At 48.2% G+C, this 18,602-nt stretch overlaps 1 protein-coding gene across 3 annotated transcripts in view; it reads left to right on the top strand.

Moving 5' to 3' along the window:
- The first annotated feature begins 3,761 nt into the window (after window positions 1–3,761).
- Mov10 (Mov10 RISC complex RNA helicase) overlaps window positions 3,762–18,602 on the top strand; it is a 22,031-nt gene continuing 7,190 nt past the window's right edge. Inside the window, exons 1-7 of one of the 3 annotated variants that reach the window (XM_036190633.1) lie at window positions 3,762–3,807; window positions 3,910–4,130; window positions 14,231–14,434; window positions 14,691–14,926; window positions 15,038–15,299; window positions 17,186–17,320; window positions 17,517–17,685. In XM_036190633.1, the coding sequence (XP_036046526.1) occupies window positions 3,994–4,130; window positions 14,231–14,434; window positions 14,691–14,926; window positions 15,038–15,299; window positions 17,186–17,320; window positions 17,517–17,685 (1,143 nt within the window). In that variant the 5' untranslated portion in view covers window positions 3,762–3,807; window positions 3,910–3,993. Of the gene's footprint in view, window positions 3,808–3,893; window positions 4,131–14,230; window positions 14,435–14,690; window positions 14,927–15,037; window positions 15,300–17,185; window positions 17,321–17,516; window positions 17,686–18,602 lie in introns of those variants that run through there. The other 2 variants (XM_036190635.1, XM_036190634.1) reach the window with 2 other exon arrangements.

Raw genomic sequence — 18,602 nt, 5'->3', positions numbered from 1 at the left:
CTGGTAATCTATAGGAGAGGTTTTTTTTATCTAGGTTCATATTAACAGCGAGTTCCTATGCTTTATCCTCCTGCACCAGCTGAGATTCTTTCCCCTTTTTTGGGGGGGGGGGATTTAAATGTGTTCCATTCTTGTAAACATTCAAATATTCTTGACTCTAACTTGTTATCTCTGTCAGTCTTTCCCAAGTTCTAGCCATTGATTTCCTTATTCCAGGAAGATTTTAAAAATAGTTTTTGGGAGTTGGCAAGGTGGTAAGAATCCTTGCCATCTAGTTCGTGGCCTGAATTTGTTCTCAGGAACCACATGATTGAAGAAAAGAACCAACCCCCAAAAGTTGTCCTCTGACCTCCATACTTGTACAGTTCTGGTTTACTTGTATAAACTAGAAGTCGCCACCTTGCCAGGTCCTCAGAAAAATCTGACTTCCCCAACAGAGTAGTTGCTTCGTTTTATCAACCTGTAGAAATCAGCTTGTGCTGTCCTAGACAGAGCATGAGGTTTCGGTGAAACCTCTCGTATTTGGGACTCTAGGTACACTGTTGAACATTGTTTCTCGGTCATCTGAACCTCTGGTTGTCCCTCTGTTCCTTGCCCGATTCTAGTGCCTTGTCTGTTTTATAATCTGAACCGGTGGTGCTAGACTTACCTATTCGTGGGATACTTGACGCATCCTCTCCAACTTAAGACAGATTTATACATCTGAATGCCTGCTATCTTATAATTTAGAGATGGGGCCTCATTTTGTGTTTTAGAGAGGGTCTTGCTGTGTAGCCCAGGCTGCCTTCAGCTTGGGATCTCCGGCCTCAGCCTTCTAAGTGTTTTTACCGCCAAGCCCAGACCTAGCTCAGAGCTCTGTCCTTAAACATACGGTTTATATAGTAGCATATCCCTTCTGAGGATGGAAACCAGTTGCATACTTCAAATCCAAGTTATCAAGAAGGATTCTGAGGCCAGCGGTACTGGAGCATATCTGCAGGCCTGGCTCAGGGCATCACTGCTGCTCCCGGCCCTGGGGGTGGGGTGGAGGAATTATGCATAAAGATATATAACTTTCGCCATTCAGGGCAATTCTACTGCATATAAAGTCACTGTGAACGTTGAAGTAGTGATGAAATTGTTTTGTTTCTTTTGAGACAGTCTAACTCTTAACAGTCCTGTCGTAGCTGGGATGAGTGAAGCTATGTAACAAGAACTTTTTCTATAAAGCTTTCTGGGCTTATGAATGATAGTAGACCACATTTCAGCACTACCCATGGAGCCATTTTTAAGCAGTCAAATCACCACCAAAAGACACAAAAGGGCAAAAGCCACGACATTACATAGATCATGAGAATACTTGTTTCTGAGGGCTGAAGCAAGGAGGTAGTGTCAGTGTTCTGCCTCAGCTGGGACAGGGACATAGAAACCACTTTGCTGCTGTTCAGTGGACTTCCTTTTTTTAAAAAAAAAAAGTGTTGTGTGGCCTTGGGTTACAAATAAATGTTAGTGAGTAGGTGTATTTGCAAACATAGGCTCTTCAAATAATGAAGACCAACTCTACCTGCTATGGCCTTTCCCTTAGTATGTGGTAGACTAGCCAATTTCAGTATTTTAGTTTCAGAGGGGTTTCCAGTTGCCTTGGGGAGTATAATCTAATTTGAATACAAAGGTTAGAGACTATTCAAATGATGATTTCTAGGACCTAGAGAGTATTAAGAAAAAATAGGCCTGGTGGCACACATCTTTGATCCCAGCATAGGTAGGCGGGATCTCTGAGTTCAAGGCCAGACTGGTCTACAAAAATCCTGTCTCAAAACAACAACAATGAATCAAGAAAAACAAAGGTGCCTTGAGAAGCTGTGGATTTATTCCACATAGGGCTGGCTAATTAACTTTCAGACGGCTGCTGTTGTTGCTCAGACCCAGTGCAATCAACCTTACTGCTTGGAAGTCGAGATGTAATGAAAACTTCAGGAAATTGCTGAGCTGATTTTGGGTGGGGGCAGCCATTCTAGACATCTAGAACTCTATGCATGGAAACAATAACTTTCAGAGTAGAGCCTTCCAGAGACATTTAGAGTGGTTCCATTGTAACCAAACGCACTCACCATCAAATGCTTTGCCCAAGTTTTCATGGGCCTGTGTTCAGGAGATGGGCCTGAGCAGAGAAAGGGCTGAGATCCTCATGTGGCCAGACTGGCTGGTCAGAATTGTTGGTGTGTGGTAATGTGATGAGCATAATTTTTAAAAATGCCTTTTAAGACACATATATAGAAATAGCTTAGTAACCATGGGGTTCTCCGCTCACTCAGTCAGGTGTCTGGTTATCTTGAGTAAATTATGTCACTGGATCATTTACTGATTATCAGGTGGAACCTTGGATGTATTAGAGTTCTTATTTCTATATGTCTAAAAGGCATATTTATTGGACTCATCATGGGTAGATTGTAAGATTTTTCAATTGGTAAGCAACAACAATTTTTGGTTTTGGTTTTTGAGAGCATTCTCCCATGTAGCCCAAAGTTGCTCAAACTCATAACAGCCCAAGAAGTGAGATTACAGGCTTGGGCCACCTTGCCCCACTAACAACAGCAATTTTTAGGGGTCTGTTATCTTTCTTCCACTGGGGCTTCCAGTCAAAGGGATGGGGGAGGTGTGGCAGTGGTAATGTCTGGCTACTCTCCTAGTTATTTCACATAATCAATTTCTAGGACGTAAAATTTTCCCTTGTTCCATTTCACCACCCCTGTAGCCTTGATTCTTGCTCACATGGCATTTCCTGTTGCTAAGGCCTGTTATTCCTGGCCTTCTTGGTGGTTGGCCTGGGAGGTACAGAGTTAACCCAGCTGGAGCTTGACTGAGGCATTCCCTACACTAGGTTAGACTGTGTGGCCTCCTGTGGGGAAACACTTTGGAGAACAACAGTAGCTTTGATACAAGTGGAACTCGTACATTCAATATCTTTCTAGCCATCTCTTTCTAGTGTGTGTTTTTACTTCATTCCAGGGATAAACAGGTACAGAAGGCTTGTTGTTTTGTGTTTGTTGTTATGGTAGCCCCACCCCCTTTAGTCTGTCCAAGCACATTGGTCTTCTTTTCCTAATGCCGCCGCTGTTAACCATTTATTGCCTAACATAACTGTACCGAGCTCTCGGGGTGCTAATTATATTTTGACGGCTAGGCAACCCCGACGTACCGCTAACAAGTAGTAAAGAGTAATCCAAACCAGAGTGCAATTAGGTGCCCAAATACATGGCTCAAGGGCTAGAATCTCCAAGCTTGAAATATTGACGCCTGTGTGGCCCAGAAAAGTCAGGACTAGGTCTTGGCAGAAGCCCTTGTCCCTCTCTCCCACAGGCACACACCTTTATCTAGAGAGCCACTTGCTCGCCCTTCACCCCTCAACTTTTGACTCCCGCCTTCCTCTCTGTGTCAGAAAACCAGAGCAGGGAAATGGGGGAGGGGGCGTGCCGCTCGCTTCCTCACTGGTTTATGTCCCTGGCAGTCTGGGGGAGGTGCTGGACGAGCGGCCCCAGTCCAGTTGCAGCCGACCCGTGTCCGGGGCCCTGCCCTTTGCTCTGCAGCTTTTCACTAAGTCCCGAGGCTCTGGAGAGTGGGCGTGGGAGTAGCCCTAGCTGAGGCTCCAAGGTCCTCCGGGCTGTTTAGGGGGCCCCAGGCGATAGCCACGTTCGGATCCTGGCTAGCAGCCAGGGGAGGGAGCTTGGGGTAAGGGGAGGGCCCTGAGGGAGGGGTCAGACTCCTTAGGAAAGAGTTAATGCGAAGAGGGGGAGGGGATAGGACGAAGAGACCGAAAGGAAGGCTCAGGTAGGAGAAGGACGGAGGGAGGGGAGGCTGGCGGGGAGAAGGTGGCTGGCAGGAGCAGACGTCAGAGGTAGGGGGCTTTTCCCCTCTGCACCCTCACCCCAGAACAGCCAACTCTAAACCGCAGCGGCGACTTTCAGTTTCATTTCCACGGACCCTCCAGCCTGGGCCGCAGCCGCCGCCGCCGCGATGCCCAGCAAGTTCAGCTGCCGAAAGCTCCGGGAGGCTGGCCAGAGGTTCGAGAGTTTCCTGGCCGAACGGGGACTGGACCTGGAGACAGATCGCGAGCGGCTGCGGGCGGTTTACAACCGCGACTTCAAGCCCAGGTACGGGCCGGCCCACCACGGGCCCCAAAGGCTCGGGGCCAGCGCCGGGGCGGTGGGGCCACCTTCCCGCCGCGGACGCCCAGGGATGCAGCAGCCCCGGGGCCGATCGGGCCGGGCCGGTCCTGGCAGACCTCCTCCCGCGCCTGCCCACGCCCAGCCAGCGCCACCCCGAGCCCGCCCGCTCTGCACAGCCCGGCCCGGCGGGGAGGGGTCGGTGCCCACGCGCGGCTCGCGGCCGCCGGGGCTCCGTGGTGGGGGAGGGGAGCCCCACCGGGAAGGCGCTGCAGGCGCGGGCTAAGCGGGGATCCCCGCCCCCTCGTGGAGTGGCGGCTGCCTCCAGGGTCCACGCTCCGGGAGAGCTGAAGAGGCCCAGGGTAGGAGGGAGAATCTCGGGGATCTTCTGGGAGAAAAAGAGCACAAACTGCGTAGGCAGTCCAACCTCCATTAGCACCTGTGGCTTCTCCATGGAGACCCAGGGCCGGGGACAGCCTCCTGGAGGCCCCTTTTCCCCATGGCTGAAGATACTTGGTTTCCTTTTCCTGTTACCACCCAAGTGAAAAATCAAAGAGACTTCTGTCAAACCATAGACGTGTGCTTCGAAACACCTCTATCAACAGGCTGCTGCCTTGGATGGAAGACGGAGAAGCAGTTTAATTGGGATGGGTGTAAAGAGTTGCACTAATAAATAGGGAAATGGGATTGGGGCTTGACAGATTTTGAGAGACTTTGAGTTGCAACTGACCAAAACGCCAGTATGGGTGAGCTATGGCTGCTGTGATTTGGGGGAAGTCTTAGAAGGAATTAGTAATGGCAGCGTGGCTTGGGGTTGGGGGAGACCGTAGAGGTTGTCCATATTGACCAGAATATTAGTTATTAATGAACATATGTCTTGAACATTAAGCAGTTGAACAGCTTCCAAAAAAGAGGCAAAGACGATGCTGACCTGTTTTGTGCTCCACGTTGTGCAGGGCACTGTGGGAAGATGCAGACATATGAAAACTAAGTGAACAGCAAGGGCTATGATAGGCATACAACAGGGTGATGCTAGAGATAAGTAAGGAAAATGCCGAAGGAAAGTAAGGAGCCTTTGTCAACGCTCCCCCACCCACGCCTCCACCTGTGCCCTTCACCTGTGTCCATAGAGCGCAGTGTGGCTCTGAACCCAAGTCCAGCACTTTGGCAGTAGAGGTGGGGGAGAGCTTAACTTCAAATACACCGGATTGCTAGGGATTCACAGAAGATGGAGACGTCAGTGCTGGGTTTACTGAATGGAAACATCACACACCAAGAGCAGTTCTTTCTATAGGCAGACCAGAGAGTTCGTATCAAAGGTGGAAGGTGAGAAAGTTATCAGATCCCGAGAGAAGGGGAGTTTCTCACTAAACTAATGTAGGCTTCTTTTTAAAACTGAGATGGGCAGGCCCAAAGCTAAGGGTGTAGGGAGCCAAGCTCAAGGCCTAGTCAAGAAGGGTGCTCCGAGGACCGACTCAAGTTTAACCTAGGAGTTTGTCAGCGCCAAAGCTGGTAAAATGTTTCAGTGCGTGGCGGAAGGCACCTACAATGGGTTGCATACAAAAAAACAAAAAACAAAAACTATGTGTGATAGATACAGGGATTGATTTGTCTACTTTAGCTGTTTTTTTATTGCCTAGGCTAGACTCAAACTTCTGAACTCCTGCCTCATGCTCCCAAATCCTGGAATAGCAGGTTTGACTTAAACCACCACCATTCCTGGCTGCTGTAATGTGTTGGATTTTATCTTTCTTTCTTGTTGTTGTTGGGGTTTGGTGTTCTAAGATTTATTTTATTTATGTGTACATGTGCACACTCTATGTATGTAGGTGCCCACAAGAGCCTAAAGAGGTCATCAGATCCCCTCCCGGGAGCTGGGGTCACCGGCAGTTGTGAGCTGCTCAACATGGGTACTTGCGAATCTCACTCCAGCCACTGAGCCAGCTCTCCAATTCCATTTGGCTTTTTGGGACAGGATGTCATGTACCCCAGGCTAGACTCGAAATTACTGTGTAGCCAAGGCTGACCTTGATTCTGATTGCTCCTTTCTCCACCTCTTGTGTACTAGAATTATAGGCACACCCGCCACAGCTGGGGTTTGCTCCTATTTTTTTTTTTTTTTTTCAATTTATTTTGCAGTGCTGGAGATTGAACCCAGGGCCTTGCATTTGCTAGGCAAGCAAACACTCCACCACTGAACAGCATCTATAGCCCTAAGGTAATTTTTACCGTATGCACTTGTATTTGACCCAAGTAAAACTGGGAGACTTGGCCTTGGCCTTGAAGGGAAGATAAAGTTTTAGTGCAACAGAGGAGGAAGAAAGCCTGAGTGTGGGTTTATATCTTGTCATGAGACCTACTCAACAAAACTGAGGAATATTTGACTTGAGTATCTTAGAGACCGGCCTGGTGCATAGAATGTTCCCTGAGTCACTCGAAAAAGCAGAAGTAAGTAGTAGTGGGTTTTATCAAGTGCCCCTCTCTCCCAGCTGGTGGAGATTTCTACTTGAATGGAGGCTAAGTTTTCTGTGTACCCCCCCACCCCTTTTTAATAGTTTTTTGTATCCCAAACTGACCTTGATGACCGTGAACTTTTTCTTCTCCAATACTGGGAGTCTACCTCTGAGGGCTTTGTGGGTGCTAGGCAAACACTCGATTACCAACTGAATTCCATCCCCAGCCCCTCCTATGCAGTGAGTATGTGTGTGTGGAGTCATCAGGTTTGTTGACACAACTCCATTCCCCCTTCAGCCATCTCATCAGCTCCACTGTGTGTCCTTCAAAGCCAGAGCAGCGTCACTGGCTTCTTCCTCTAGATTCGCATAGCTTACTCTTTCCACATTGGGGATAGCCTATTTACCACTGAATTACACTGTGCTTCTCATTGGAACCTTTTAGCACACCCGCAAGGCCCCTGCCTTTACTTCTGTGTGTCTCAGCTCTCAGTCCTCAACGTAGACTTTGTATGAGTAGATGCCCAGTACATGCTTGCAGAATCCAGTTGAATCCCAGTTGACCGAGAGAATGGGCTGGAGTGAACATAGCAAGTCACCCTTTCAGGAGTTCTTGGGACCGCCCTACTAGGAAGAATGGCTGCTTTCTAGGTGGGTGACTTTGTATGAAGTGAACAAGAGGCGGGAGCTGGAGCCAGCGGGGGCCGATGGAAGGAGTTGCTTTTGTTAGATTTTTTTTAACATGGGGATGAAACCCAGGACCTTGCACAGGCAGGTGAGTGCTCTCCAGGTGAGCTACTTGCTCCAGCTCTTCTGCTGTCAGCCTTTTTTTTTTTTTTTTTTTGGTGGGGGGGGGGGGCAGTAAAGCAGGGTCCTGCTAGGCTGGCCTGAAACTCATTGTGTAGCCCAGATTAACTTCAACTTTGAGACAATTCTTTTATCTCAGCCTTTGGACAATCCCGCCTCAACTGCCTGGGTGCTGCTGGCATGATAGATAAAAACCTTCATTTCAAAAGAAAAGAACTGGCAGCCTGGCCTAGTGGCCCGTAATACCGTCTGTCCGTCCGTCCTTTGAGAGGTAGGGACAGGGTGAGCAGGAGTGTAATGGTGCCCTTGGCATATCGAGAGTTTGAAGCCTGCCCTGGCTATATGAGACCATGTCTTAAAAAAAACCAAAAGCACCTCGTGCCCGAAGTTCAGGGGACATTTTAGAAGAGGGGGCAGAAGAAGAGCAGGAAGCGAGGAGGGGCGCTGTGAGGGGCCATCTTGTGGACATGACAGGATCTGGAATTCAGAGCAGCTCTGGTTACCTCCACAGCATTTCAGCAGTGGTGGGGAAGGAGGTCACCAGGTCGCACCCCAGCTGAGGACTCAGTGGAAGGTGGTGGTGGTGGGGCAATGGCAACTGGTAGGTTGCCCATGCTGCAGAGGTGGTACCACATTCATGTTGATGTGGGAGTCAGTGGGGAATGTTTTCAAGGCAGGGAGCGGTCTGAGGAGATGCCTCAGCCTCAGCTGGAAGGTACTTCCTGCCTAGCCTGACAACTGAGTTTGAACCCAGGACCTATTTGGTTCCTACACACACACACACACACACACACACACACACACACACACACACTAAAGAAAAGTGGATGTTTATTAAATAAAGGGACATGAAATTGAGAGGAGGATGTGTGCATAGAAAATTCAGGGAGTAGGAGGTGGGATGGGGGCGTGGCTATGACCAAAATATATGAAATTCTCAAAGAGTAAATAAACCATTCATCAAAAGTAGGGGCTGGAGAGATGGCTTGGGGGTTAAGAGCACCTGATGCTCTCACAGAAGACCAGGGTCCAATCCCCAGAGCCCAGAGCTCACAGCTGTCTGTAACTCCAGTTCCAGGACATCGTGACACCCTCTTCTGGCCTCTGCAGCCACCAAGCACATCACAAGTGCTGCGCAGACATACATGTAGCAGAACACCTATTCACGTAAAATGAAAACCGATCTATTTAAAAAAAAAAAAAAATCAAAAGCAGATCAACAAGATAAAATAGACTGATATAGCCAAGGTTTTATAAATATTCTTGGCTTTTTGCATGAAGGATGGTTTGGTCTCTTCCCCAGAATCCCCCGTGAAACCTGCACTATACTTGGTGGTCAAGTAACAAGTAGTATACACAATTCCTAAAACGGAGTCCGCCTGAAACAATAGCCATACATTCTATCCTATTTTTGACTCTTGATTGTGTGTGTGAGAGAGGGAGAGGGAGAGAGACTAGGTCTATGTATCCTAGGTTAGGTTCAAACTGGCAACAATCCTGCCTCAGCTTCCTAAGTACTGGGATAGAGTACTTAGACTCATGTCTGTAAATGCGGTGGTTGAGAGGTAGAGGCAGAAAGAGCACACGGGTTTAAGGCTAGCCTAGGCTACATAACTAGGCATTGTCTCAGAAATCCTAAAAAAAAAAAAATTAATTCAAAGCTGATTTTGACCCACTCATGAGAACCGCACCCTGAGTTTGTAAAACTAGATGTCTCTTTAAGATCACTTCCAAAGCTGAGACTAGATTCCGCTGGTTTGGAGTTTTGGGGGTGGGGAGGGGAGAGGGATTAGCTGTCATTTGAGCAACAAATAACAGAGACCAAATGACAGGCAGTGGAGTCTAAGGGTGTCCTAGGCAGAGACAAGAAAGCCTGCTGAGGAGCGGTGACGCCAGTGGCTGGGAATGGCGACCATGCCTGATGGATAAGAGGCTGGAGTCAGCATGGGTGCTGATAATGGCTACTGTTGAACAGAGTTGTGAGAAATAGATGAAGCCATGCATTCGGGTCCTTAGCACACCACCCAGTAGGTACTCAGAAAAGTGTTCTGCTGGTAGAGATGCTGCTGCTGCACACACACTGCCATGATAACTGTGCTAATAAGTGTGACAGTACCAAAGGGTTAGCTGGGTTTGTGCACCGCGGAGTTGTTAGTGGGCCTGTGGTTGGATCTGTGGTGACCCTGCCTGTGTGCAGGGTAGACCAGGCATGGGAGGAGAGATGCAAAGCCAGAGTAGGGTCAGCAGTTAACGGAGCCTAGAAAAAATGACAACAGATATGACCAGGCTGGTTTCAGAGGCAGTACACAAAAGATGTGCTAGGCAGGGGCCATGTAAGATGTAATCCTGTCATGTGGGAGGTAGCAGCAGGAGACTCTGTGCAAGTTCAAGGTGAGTCAGAGCTACATAGTGAGGCACTGTCAGCTATGTGACTGACCATGGAAGTAAGAATTTAAATAAGATACTTTAAAAAAAATTTTAACAGATGGCAGCAAAAATCAGCCAAGCATTTGTTATATACCTGTTGGAGGCAAGAGGACCAGGACTTTGAGGCCAGCCTGAGCTACAAGAGACCTTGTCTCAAAATAATTTTTTTTAAAAAGACTGTAAAAAATGTAAATAATTAGCCCTGTGGCGGTGGCGCACACCTTTGATCCAGCACTGGGGAGGCAGAGGCAGGCGGATCTCTGTGAGTTCAACGCCAGCCTGGTCTACAGAGTGAGATCCAGGACAGGCACCAAAACTACTCCGAGAAACCCTGTCTGGAAAACCAAAAAAAAAAAAAAAAAAAAAAGTAAACAATTGAAAATTTCTGATGCTAGGGGCTGGAAAGGGCATTCTGAAGCTCTTACTAATGAGAACATAAATCCAGACAGCTAGTTTAGGAGGCAATTTTGCAGAAGTTCCTAGTTGTGCTGGGTGTGGTGGCATAAGCCTATAAATCCAGCATTTGAAAGGTGGACAGTAGATCGTGAGTCTGAGGCCAGCTTCTGTCTCCAAAAGAAAATGACCTTTTTGTGTGTGTATGATTATTACAACATCAAAAACTGTGAGCAGCCTGCCTTTGTCATTGGAGAATTGACTAATCCATTTAAATGAAAGCCGTGGTACTTTCTGCAACTGTTCAGAGGCGGGAGATGGCACCATAAAGCACTGTCACAGAACAGTGTCTGTTTCTATGTGTCTAGTTAAGAGTGTTGATCAAGTAACAATTTGATGTACATCCCACTTGAACAAGAGTTTGTGCAATGCTGTCTTGCTTAAATATCTTAACACTTTGGTTGAATACCTTTTTCATTTCTCCTTACGCATGCGTACTTAAACCTAGGTAAGTTTACCTACATGGGACCATTATCTTCTGTCCTTTTCTCTTCCTTTTTTTAGGTGGTTTTTTTTTTTTTTTTTTTTTTTTGAGACAGGGTTTCTCTGTGTCACGCTGGCTGTCCTGGAACTCACTCTGTAGACCAGGCTGGCTTTGAACTCAGAGGTCCCCCTGCCTCTGCCTCCTGAGTGCTGGGATTAAAAGCGTGTGCTACTTCACACAGCCATCCCCTTTTCTATGATTCTTTTCACAGGATATAGACTCCTCCATATCAACATCCCACTTTTGTTCCTTTTTAAATTATATTTATCTAGGGTGTACTTGTGTAGAGGTCAGAGGACATCTTATGGGAATCAGCTCTTTCCATCCACCATATGTCTGTAGCTCTAGAGGCAGAACTCAGGTTGTCAGGACAGGTGGCAAGCACCTTTATTCATTAAACCATCTTACCAACCTTCTATTTCTTTGGGATGTTTTGTTTTTGAGACAGTCTTTTTTTTTTTTTTAGTAGTTTATTTGTTTTATGTGCTCTGGTGTTTTGCCTGCATGTGTGAGGGTGTTGCATCTTGGAGTTTCAGACAGTTGTGAGCTACCCATGTGGGAGCTGGGAATTGAACTCAGGATTTTTGGAAGAACAGTCAGTGCTCTTAATCACTGAGCCATCTCTCCAGACCTGAGACAGAGTCTTGATGTGCAGCTTTAGCTGGCATGGAACTCAGTATGTAGGTCAGGCTGGCCTCACACTCATAGAGACCCACCTGCCTATGCCTCACGCGTGCCGGAATCAAAGGTGTACACCACCACGCTCAGCCTTGTTTGTTTGGTTTTGAGACAGTATCTTTCTGTGTATCCTTGGATAGTCTGCAACCTAGTATGTAGACTAGGATAACATCAGATTTGAGGTGGTCCTCAGCCTCTGCCTCCCAAGTGCTGGGATTATGGGTGTGAGCCGCCATGCCTGGTCCTACCATGTTCTCTTCTGATTTTCTCTCTTCAGGTTTCTCCTGTTTTCTCTTCCTCCATGGCCTGTGTTGGTCTTGACTATTCTCAGACTACAATTCCCTGGGGAGGTCCCAAGCACGAGTCCTTGGTTGTTAACTACTACCAGGGGACTCCCTAATATTATTAGATTCTGACCTTGACTTTGGTGTGAGTTCTCAGCTCTGCCTCACATAACTAGGGCTGCCTTTGGACCACGGGCAACTCAAACTCAGCATGTCCGATGCAAATGTGATGGTCCTTCTGACTACCTACCTTTTCCCTCCTCAGGGACAGTCTCAGAGCCAAAGTCCCCTTGATTTGGATATTCCAGATGCTTCTCTTTCCACTCTCTATTCCCCTTCCCTGTTGGTCACCAAATTCTGTTAATTTGCATTCTAAATATGATCAGATCTGACCCCTCCTCTGTTTCTCCCACTGCTGCATTCAGGCCTTTGATATCTTTTAACCAGACAACTGCAGTGGCCTTCTTCTAATGGGTCTCCCTGCCTACAATCTTGCCTCCAGCATATTCATCCTCCAATCCTGATGCCAGAGTGATCTGAAATGCAAATATGATCTTGCCACTCCCCTGCTTAAAACCCACCAACAGCAGTGGTTCTGTAACTACAGGGTAGCCTCTGACAAGGGCTGAAAGTAAGTTGTTACTGCTCCTACTCTTGCTGTGATTAGACCTCTCCCTACTAATACAAATACTAACTATAGCAGCTAACGCCTACTGAGCATTTCTCATTGTGCTTTCAAATGACTTACCATCCTTTTAAAAGAAATCATAGCCTCTTCAATGTTGTCTGAATCATACTGCTCTCATTTCTTGGGATGAAGGAGAGAGGCAGAGTTACAAGTGTGGGATACAAGGAGATGTCCTGAGCCACAAAGGACCTTACTGTGTGCTCTTATAAGCAACCATGCTGATTGATCGCCAGTGATGGGTTACTAAGAATCACCATACAGTTGCTAGGATATGCTGTAATAACCCAGCGTTACCAACAAGCACTGAGTGAGGTTATCACTCCTCCAGGTCCTCACTATGTCCTTCAAATATGCCATGTGTTTGGGAGCATCCTCAGGCTCCTGGGTACCAGAAAAGGGAAGTGAAGGACTGCTGAAAGCCAGGGTCAAGTTCAGGCTCCTTGCCTGCATGTAAAACCATCTGGATCTGCCCATCTCTGCCACCTCCTGTCATCTCCTTCTTGGAACCTTTCACTGTAGTATAAACCAACTGTATGTGACACTAACCATCACTCTCCCTTACCGAGGTCTGCTTCGTGCCAAGCACTGGGCTAACGGTTCCCTGCAATGTCAGTGTCTCAAGGGAGCCTCATGGTGGCCCTTTAAGGCAGGTCTTCAATCCCTACTTTATTTTTTTATTTTTGTTTTTTTGCGAATTTTGGCAAGGGAGTGGGTGGGAGAGGAGGTTGGGTTTTGTCTTTTGGTGCTAGGTGTTGAATCTCAGGCCTCACAAACACTAGGTAGCATTCCTAACCTCTGAGCCCCATAGGGTCCAGTAGTTCAAAAGAGAAAGAAAGCAAGGTACTGGTGGGTAGCCAGCTGAAGCGGCTGGGAGGTGCAGCCCCATCACCCATACCCATCGGTTTGCTCATCGTGTGCTTCCTCTTGCCCGGGGAATGCCCACTCCCTCCTCAGAGACCCACCCCTGCCCAGACAGTCCTCAGTGCCCCAGCTTGGCCTACTGAGCCCTTTGTGTGCAGTCTCAGCAACTATGCCCCATCATCACACTGGAATGTATGGGTTCTCTCTGAGTGGTCCTCACCGCTGGGTCTAGGTCTGGCAGCTTGGAACCAGCCTCAAGTGCAGTGTCTGGCACCTAACATGCCTCCGTAAGTGTGTGGAGTGGACTAGGCTGAACACCAGGTGCTGAGCCTGCGGTCACCCTGCTGACCACTTTTCCTGTCTTCACCTCTCTAGGCACAAAGCCAGGCTATTTGATCTCGGGAGAAGGATCCTTTCCCTTCCTGCTTGGGTTCCACCTGCACCCTTTGACTTCCGGTGGAAACTGCTGTCCGATCCGCCACCTTGCCCACACTCTGGACATCTCTGCTCTCTAGGACCCCCTTTCTCAGCCCTCCCTACAGCCTGGGCCCTGTCCACTCCTAAAGCCATCTTTTTTCAACTTCCCCTTAGCCCTAGCTCTTCCCACTGTACTCTTTTTTTTTTTAAATGTCCCAAAATAGTCCCCCTTTAAAAAAAAAAAAAAAAATCTGTTTCTCTCTCTTTGTCTTCCCAGCCAACAGCCCAATATTGGACTTTTCTTCACAGTGCTGTGTACGCCAGTTATTTTGTGTTGGAAAGCCCTCATGCCTTGTTTTAAGTTGTTAAAAATTCCTGCCATCCCTAGCCGGCGCCTCTGCCTCTGAGCACCATCCTGCCTTGAAGCAGGACTGGTGTGTCCCTGCAAAGAGCAAGTATCTCTTGGGCCTTGCCCAGCACCCTCTCCACAGCCACCCTGCCTTCCCTCACTTCCCAGTGTCCTCTGCTTCTGGCAGCTATGGGACCCCTGCCCCTGGCTTCTCCTCCATGCTGTATGGAATGAGGATTGCAAATCTGGCCTTCGTCACCAAGACTCGGGTCAGGTTCTTCAAACTAGACCGCTGGGCCGATGTGCAGTTTCCAGAAAAGAGGCGAATAAAGCCAGGCTCGAATATCAGCAAACAACAGAGATCACTGTTGGCCAGGATCTTTCATGACAGGTGTGTGAGTGCAGGCCCTGTGAGTGGGCAGGGGAGGGCAAGGGGAAAGGATGATTGGCTTTCCTTGGGCCGTGGTAAGCCCCCCACCCCACCCCACCCCACAAGGAATGAAGAGAGGCAGGGAATTAGTACAGGCTAGAGGGAGTTCCCAAGCACATTGACACTTTTCCAAGTTCCTAAGCCTGAAACCTTCCCCGGGGCAATTCCCAGCCATGGCCCTCTCACCCTATACCCCCTTGACTCCCACTCTCCCTAGGGCTGAGTATCTTCATGGGAAGCATGGAGTGGATGTGGAGGTCCAGGGGCCCCATGAAGCCCGAGACGGGCAGCTCCTTATCCGCCTGGATTTGAACCGCAAAGAGGTGCTGACCCTACGGCTTCGAAACGGAGGAACCAAGCCTGTTACCCTCACTCATCTCTTCCCACTCTGCTGGACGCCCCAGTTTGCCTTCTACCACGGTGAACAGGACCTGCCCTGCCCACTGGGCCCAGGTGAGTGGTCATCTCAGGTGAAGTAGCTCTCTGTCCAGTGGGCTCCCGCCTTGGGATGGGGATGCTGTGAGTAGGTAGGGTCTCTGCCTCACTCCACTTACCTTCGTGCAGGTGAAAGCTATGAGCTCCATGTCTACTGTAAGACCAGCCTAGTGGGCTACTTCCCAGCCACCGTCCTCTGGGAGCTGCTGGGACCCGGGGACTCGGGGGCGGAAGGAGCTGAGACTTTCTACATTGCCCGCTTCTTAGCTGCCGTCGCCCACAGCCCCCTGGCTGCACAACTGAAGCCCACGACTCCCTTCAAGCGCACCCCTCGGCTCCCTAGAAACCCTGTATTGACCAACCGGGTAGAGGAAGGACAGAGGCCTGACCGGTAACTGGATAATGACAGCGTGGGCTCTCGGGAAGACCCCCGTGCTAGGAGACAGAGCCCCCTTTCTGACCTGTAGTTTATTCCCTCCTCTGGGTCTCAGATCCCTTTCATGACAGAAGCAAGCTGCAGGAGAGTAGCCGAGCTGAGGACAGTATGGAAATGACAGATAGTTGTAAGCCACCCAGCCTGGCATGGAGCTCACTATGCAGACTAAAATGTCCTGGAACTCACAGAGATCCACCTCCCTCTGCCTTCTAAGTGCTGGAACGAAAGGCGTGCGCCACCACTGTACCGCCACGCCTGGCACTCACAATTAGATGTCTGCATTTCTGAGGGTGGTAGCTGAAGGGCTTCTCGGAAGTGTTCTAAAACTGACAATGATGGTTACACATGTGTGTGAATACACTAAACAAATTGCAAAACTGTATGTGAGTTTTTGCCAGCAAAGCTGGCCCATGCTTTTCATCCCAGCACTCAGGAGGCAGAGGCAAAGGCAGACAGGTCTCTATAAGTTCAAGACCAGTGTGATCTACATATCATTCCAGACCATCCAGGGCTTCATAGTGAAACCTTGTCTAATATTTAAACAAACAAACAATTAAATCGGAGAGCAAGACATGGTAGCTGAAAGCACTGTAATCCTAACCCCTTGGAGGCTGAGGCAGAATTACTGTGAGTTACAGTTCAGCCTGTGCTCAAGGAGTTTTAGGCTAGCCTAGGCTTCAGAGAAAGCCAGTTTAAAAACAAAATGAAGGGGCTGGAGGGGTGACTCTGTTTAAGTGCACCTACCTGCTACTCTTGCAGCTGACCAGAGTTCAGTTCTCACCACCCAGGTGAGTGGCTCACAACTGTCTGTAACTCCAGCTCCAGGGCATCTGGTGCCCTCTTCACACACACAAATCCATAGAAAGATAAACATTTTAAAATAATGAGTAATAAATGGAAACCATGTAATAAGATCTTTATAGTTATAACATGTTCCTCATTAACAATATATATGTAGCCAGACAGTGATGGCACATGACTTTAATCCCAGTTCTGGAGAGGCAGAGGCAGATGGATGTCTGTGAGTTCAAGGCCAGCCTGGTCTACAGTGTGAGTTCCAGAGCAGCCAGAGCTGTTATACTGAGAAACCCTGTCTCGGGGGGGAAAAAAAGAAAAAAAGGAAAAGAAAGAAAAAAGAAGGAAACGATATTAAGATTGTTTCTGAAAGATAAGAATGTTATTTAGGGGCTAGAGAGATGGCTCAGGGGTTAAGAGCACTGACTCTTCTCCCAGAGGACCTGAGTTCAATTCCCAGCACCCACAAGGCAACTCACACCTGTCTGTAACTCCAGTTTCAGGGGACTCCAACACCCATGGCAAAACCACAAATGCATATAAAATAAAATATATAAAAAGATTAGAAAAAAAAGAATGTTACTTAGTTATTATTTAAATCATATTGCTTTGTTGTTGTTTCCTTCAAAAGAGCATATCTTGCTTATATTTGTTGTTTATTTTTTGAGAGAGTTGGGCTGTGTAGCCCAGGCTGGCCTGTAACTCACAAACCTTTTGTACTCACTTCCAGTGCTAAGTGCTGGGATTATAGGCCTGTGCCACCACACCCAGCTCACAAAATATGTCTTTTTAAATATTCCAAGTATTAGACTTTACAAAAATGAGAATGGTCCAATCTTGGACCAAGCAGCTACATGAGCTAGGGAGCACTGAACCACTGGATGGCTGCTGTAGAAATGTCTTCTGTGTGCTCAGTCCAGCAGCATGTATACCAAAAAGGCGAACAATACAGAGGAGTGCTTTCCGCAGGATCCATGGGGACATTTCCAGAGTCTTTGAAGATGAGGGGTTTCTGTGTTTCTGACAGGTTTTCTTCCCTCCCACAGCGCCAAGGGCTATGAACTGGAGTTAAGTATGGCCCTGGGGACCTACTACCCACCCCTCCGCCTCAGGCAACTGCTCCCTACCCTTCTTCAGGGACCAAGTATCTTCACCTCCCCAAAGGAGGTTGCTGAGATCAAGTGAGTATTGGTACCAGTACTCCCTTGTCTTTCTGCTGGCCTCTCCATCTGTCCTCTTCACTGGTTCACCTTGAACAGTGTGTGCTGCCCACAGCATGTTCACTGTGGGGATGGATGGATGGAGAGGGTAGAGCCCCAGAGCAAGGGAGTTGTCTGATCCACCCTGTTCCTGCCCCAACTCAACCATCCCTCCCAGGGCCCAGCTGGAGACAGCCCTGAAATCCCAGAACTATGAGGTGAAGCTCCGACTGCTGCTGCACCTGGAGGAGCTGCAGATGGAACATGATATCCGGCACTATGACCTGGACGCAGTACCCATGACCTGGGACCCTGTGGACCAGAATCCCAGGCTGCTCACACTGGAGGTTAGGGCTCAGATCTGCCGGGGGGGAGGGAGGGTGCATGCCAGTCAGCCTGAAGGAGGTAACAGGCCATGATCTTGGCAGCAGGGCATACATACAAAAAGGATGAAACAGTTTCTGTTTCAGAGGGTATGGACAAAGAACGGGGTGAGTTTCCTGTCCCCCAAAATGTGCCAGGACATCACAGTGGTTTTGTTTCTACTTTATTTATTTCAGGCAGCATCCAATGTAGCTCAAGCTAGCTTCAGACTTACTATGTAGCTAAGGGTGATCTTGAACTTCTAATCTTCCTGTGTCTACCACCCCGTTTATAGACAAGGCCTAACACACCCAGTTTATATAGGTAGTGGAATTTTAATTCAGATTTTGCTGCCAATTGTGTGATATTGGTGAGTCCCTTGTTTTCTCAGCTTTATGGATAATTCTGAGACCCTTTCAAATGTACATTTTGGTTTTTAAAATTATATAGATACGTGTGTCTATATGTATATACATATATATAATATATATTATTTTGTGTATATGCAAGGTGACTAGCACACATGTGGAGGTCAGAGGACAATTTGCAGGAGTCTGTTTTCTCTTTCCACCATGTAGGTCCCAGGGATTAAATTCAGGTTGTCAGGCTTGGCAGCAGGCACCCTTACCCACTGAGCTATTTCACCAGCCCTCACATTTTAAATACATACACACAAACTCAGACTTACTCATAGGAACGGATTAATGCACAAGAGTGCATGCAGGTGGAAAGGGAGAGACCTAAGATGATCAGGGAAAATGAGTTCCACTAAAGGCAAAACTGGAGCTGAGCTGGCCAAGAAGGCTGGACTGGGGCCATTGGCCACCACATCTTAAAATCCTACCCTGGAGGTTCTTGGATTCCCAGGCTAGGCACCTCTAGCAGCCTGTGGTTCTCACCT

Source organism: Onychomys torridus, chromosome 6 (genome assembly GCF_903995425.1).
Source record: "Onychomys torridus chromosome 6, mOncTor1.1, whole genome shotgun sequence".
Taxonomy (NCBI): domain Eukaryota; kingdom Metazoa; phylum Chordata; class Mammalia; order Rodentia; family Cricetidae; genus Onychomys; species Onychomys torridus.
Note: the sequence above shows the minus strand (reverse complement) of the source record. Positions and strands in the feature narration are given on the sequence as shown.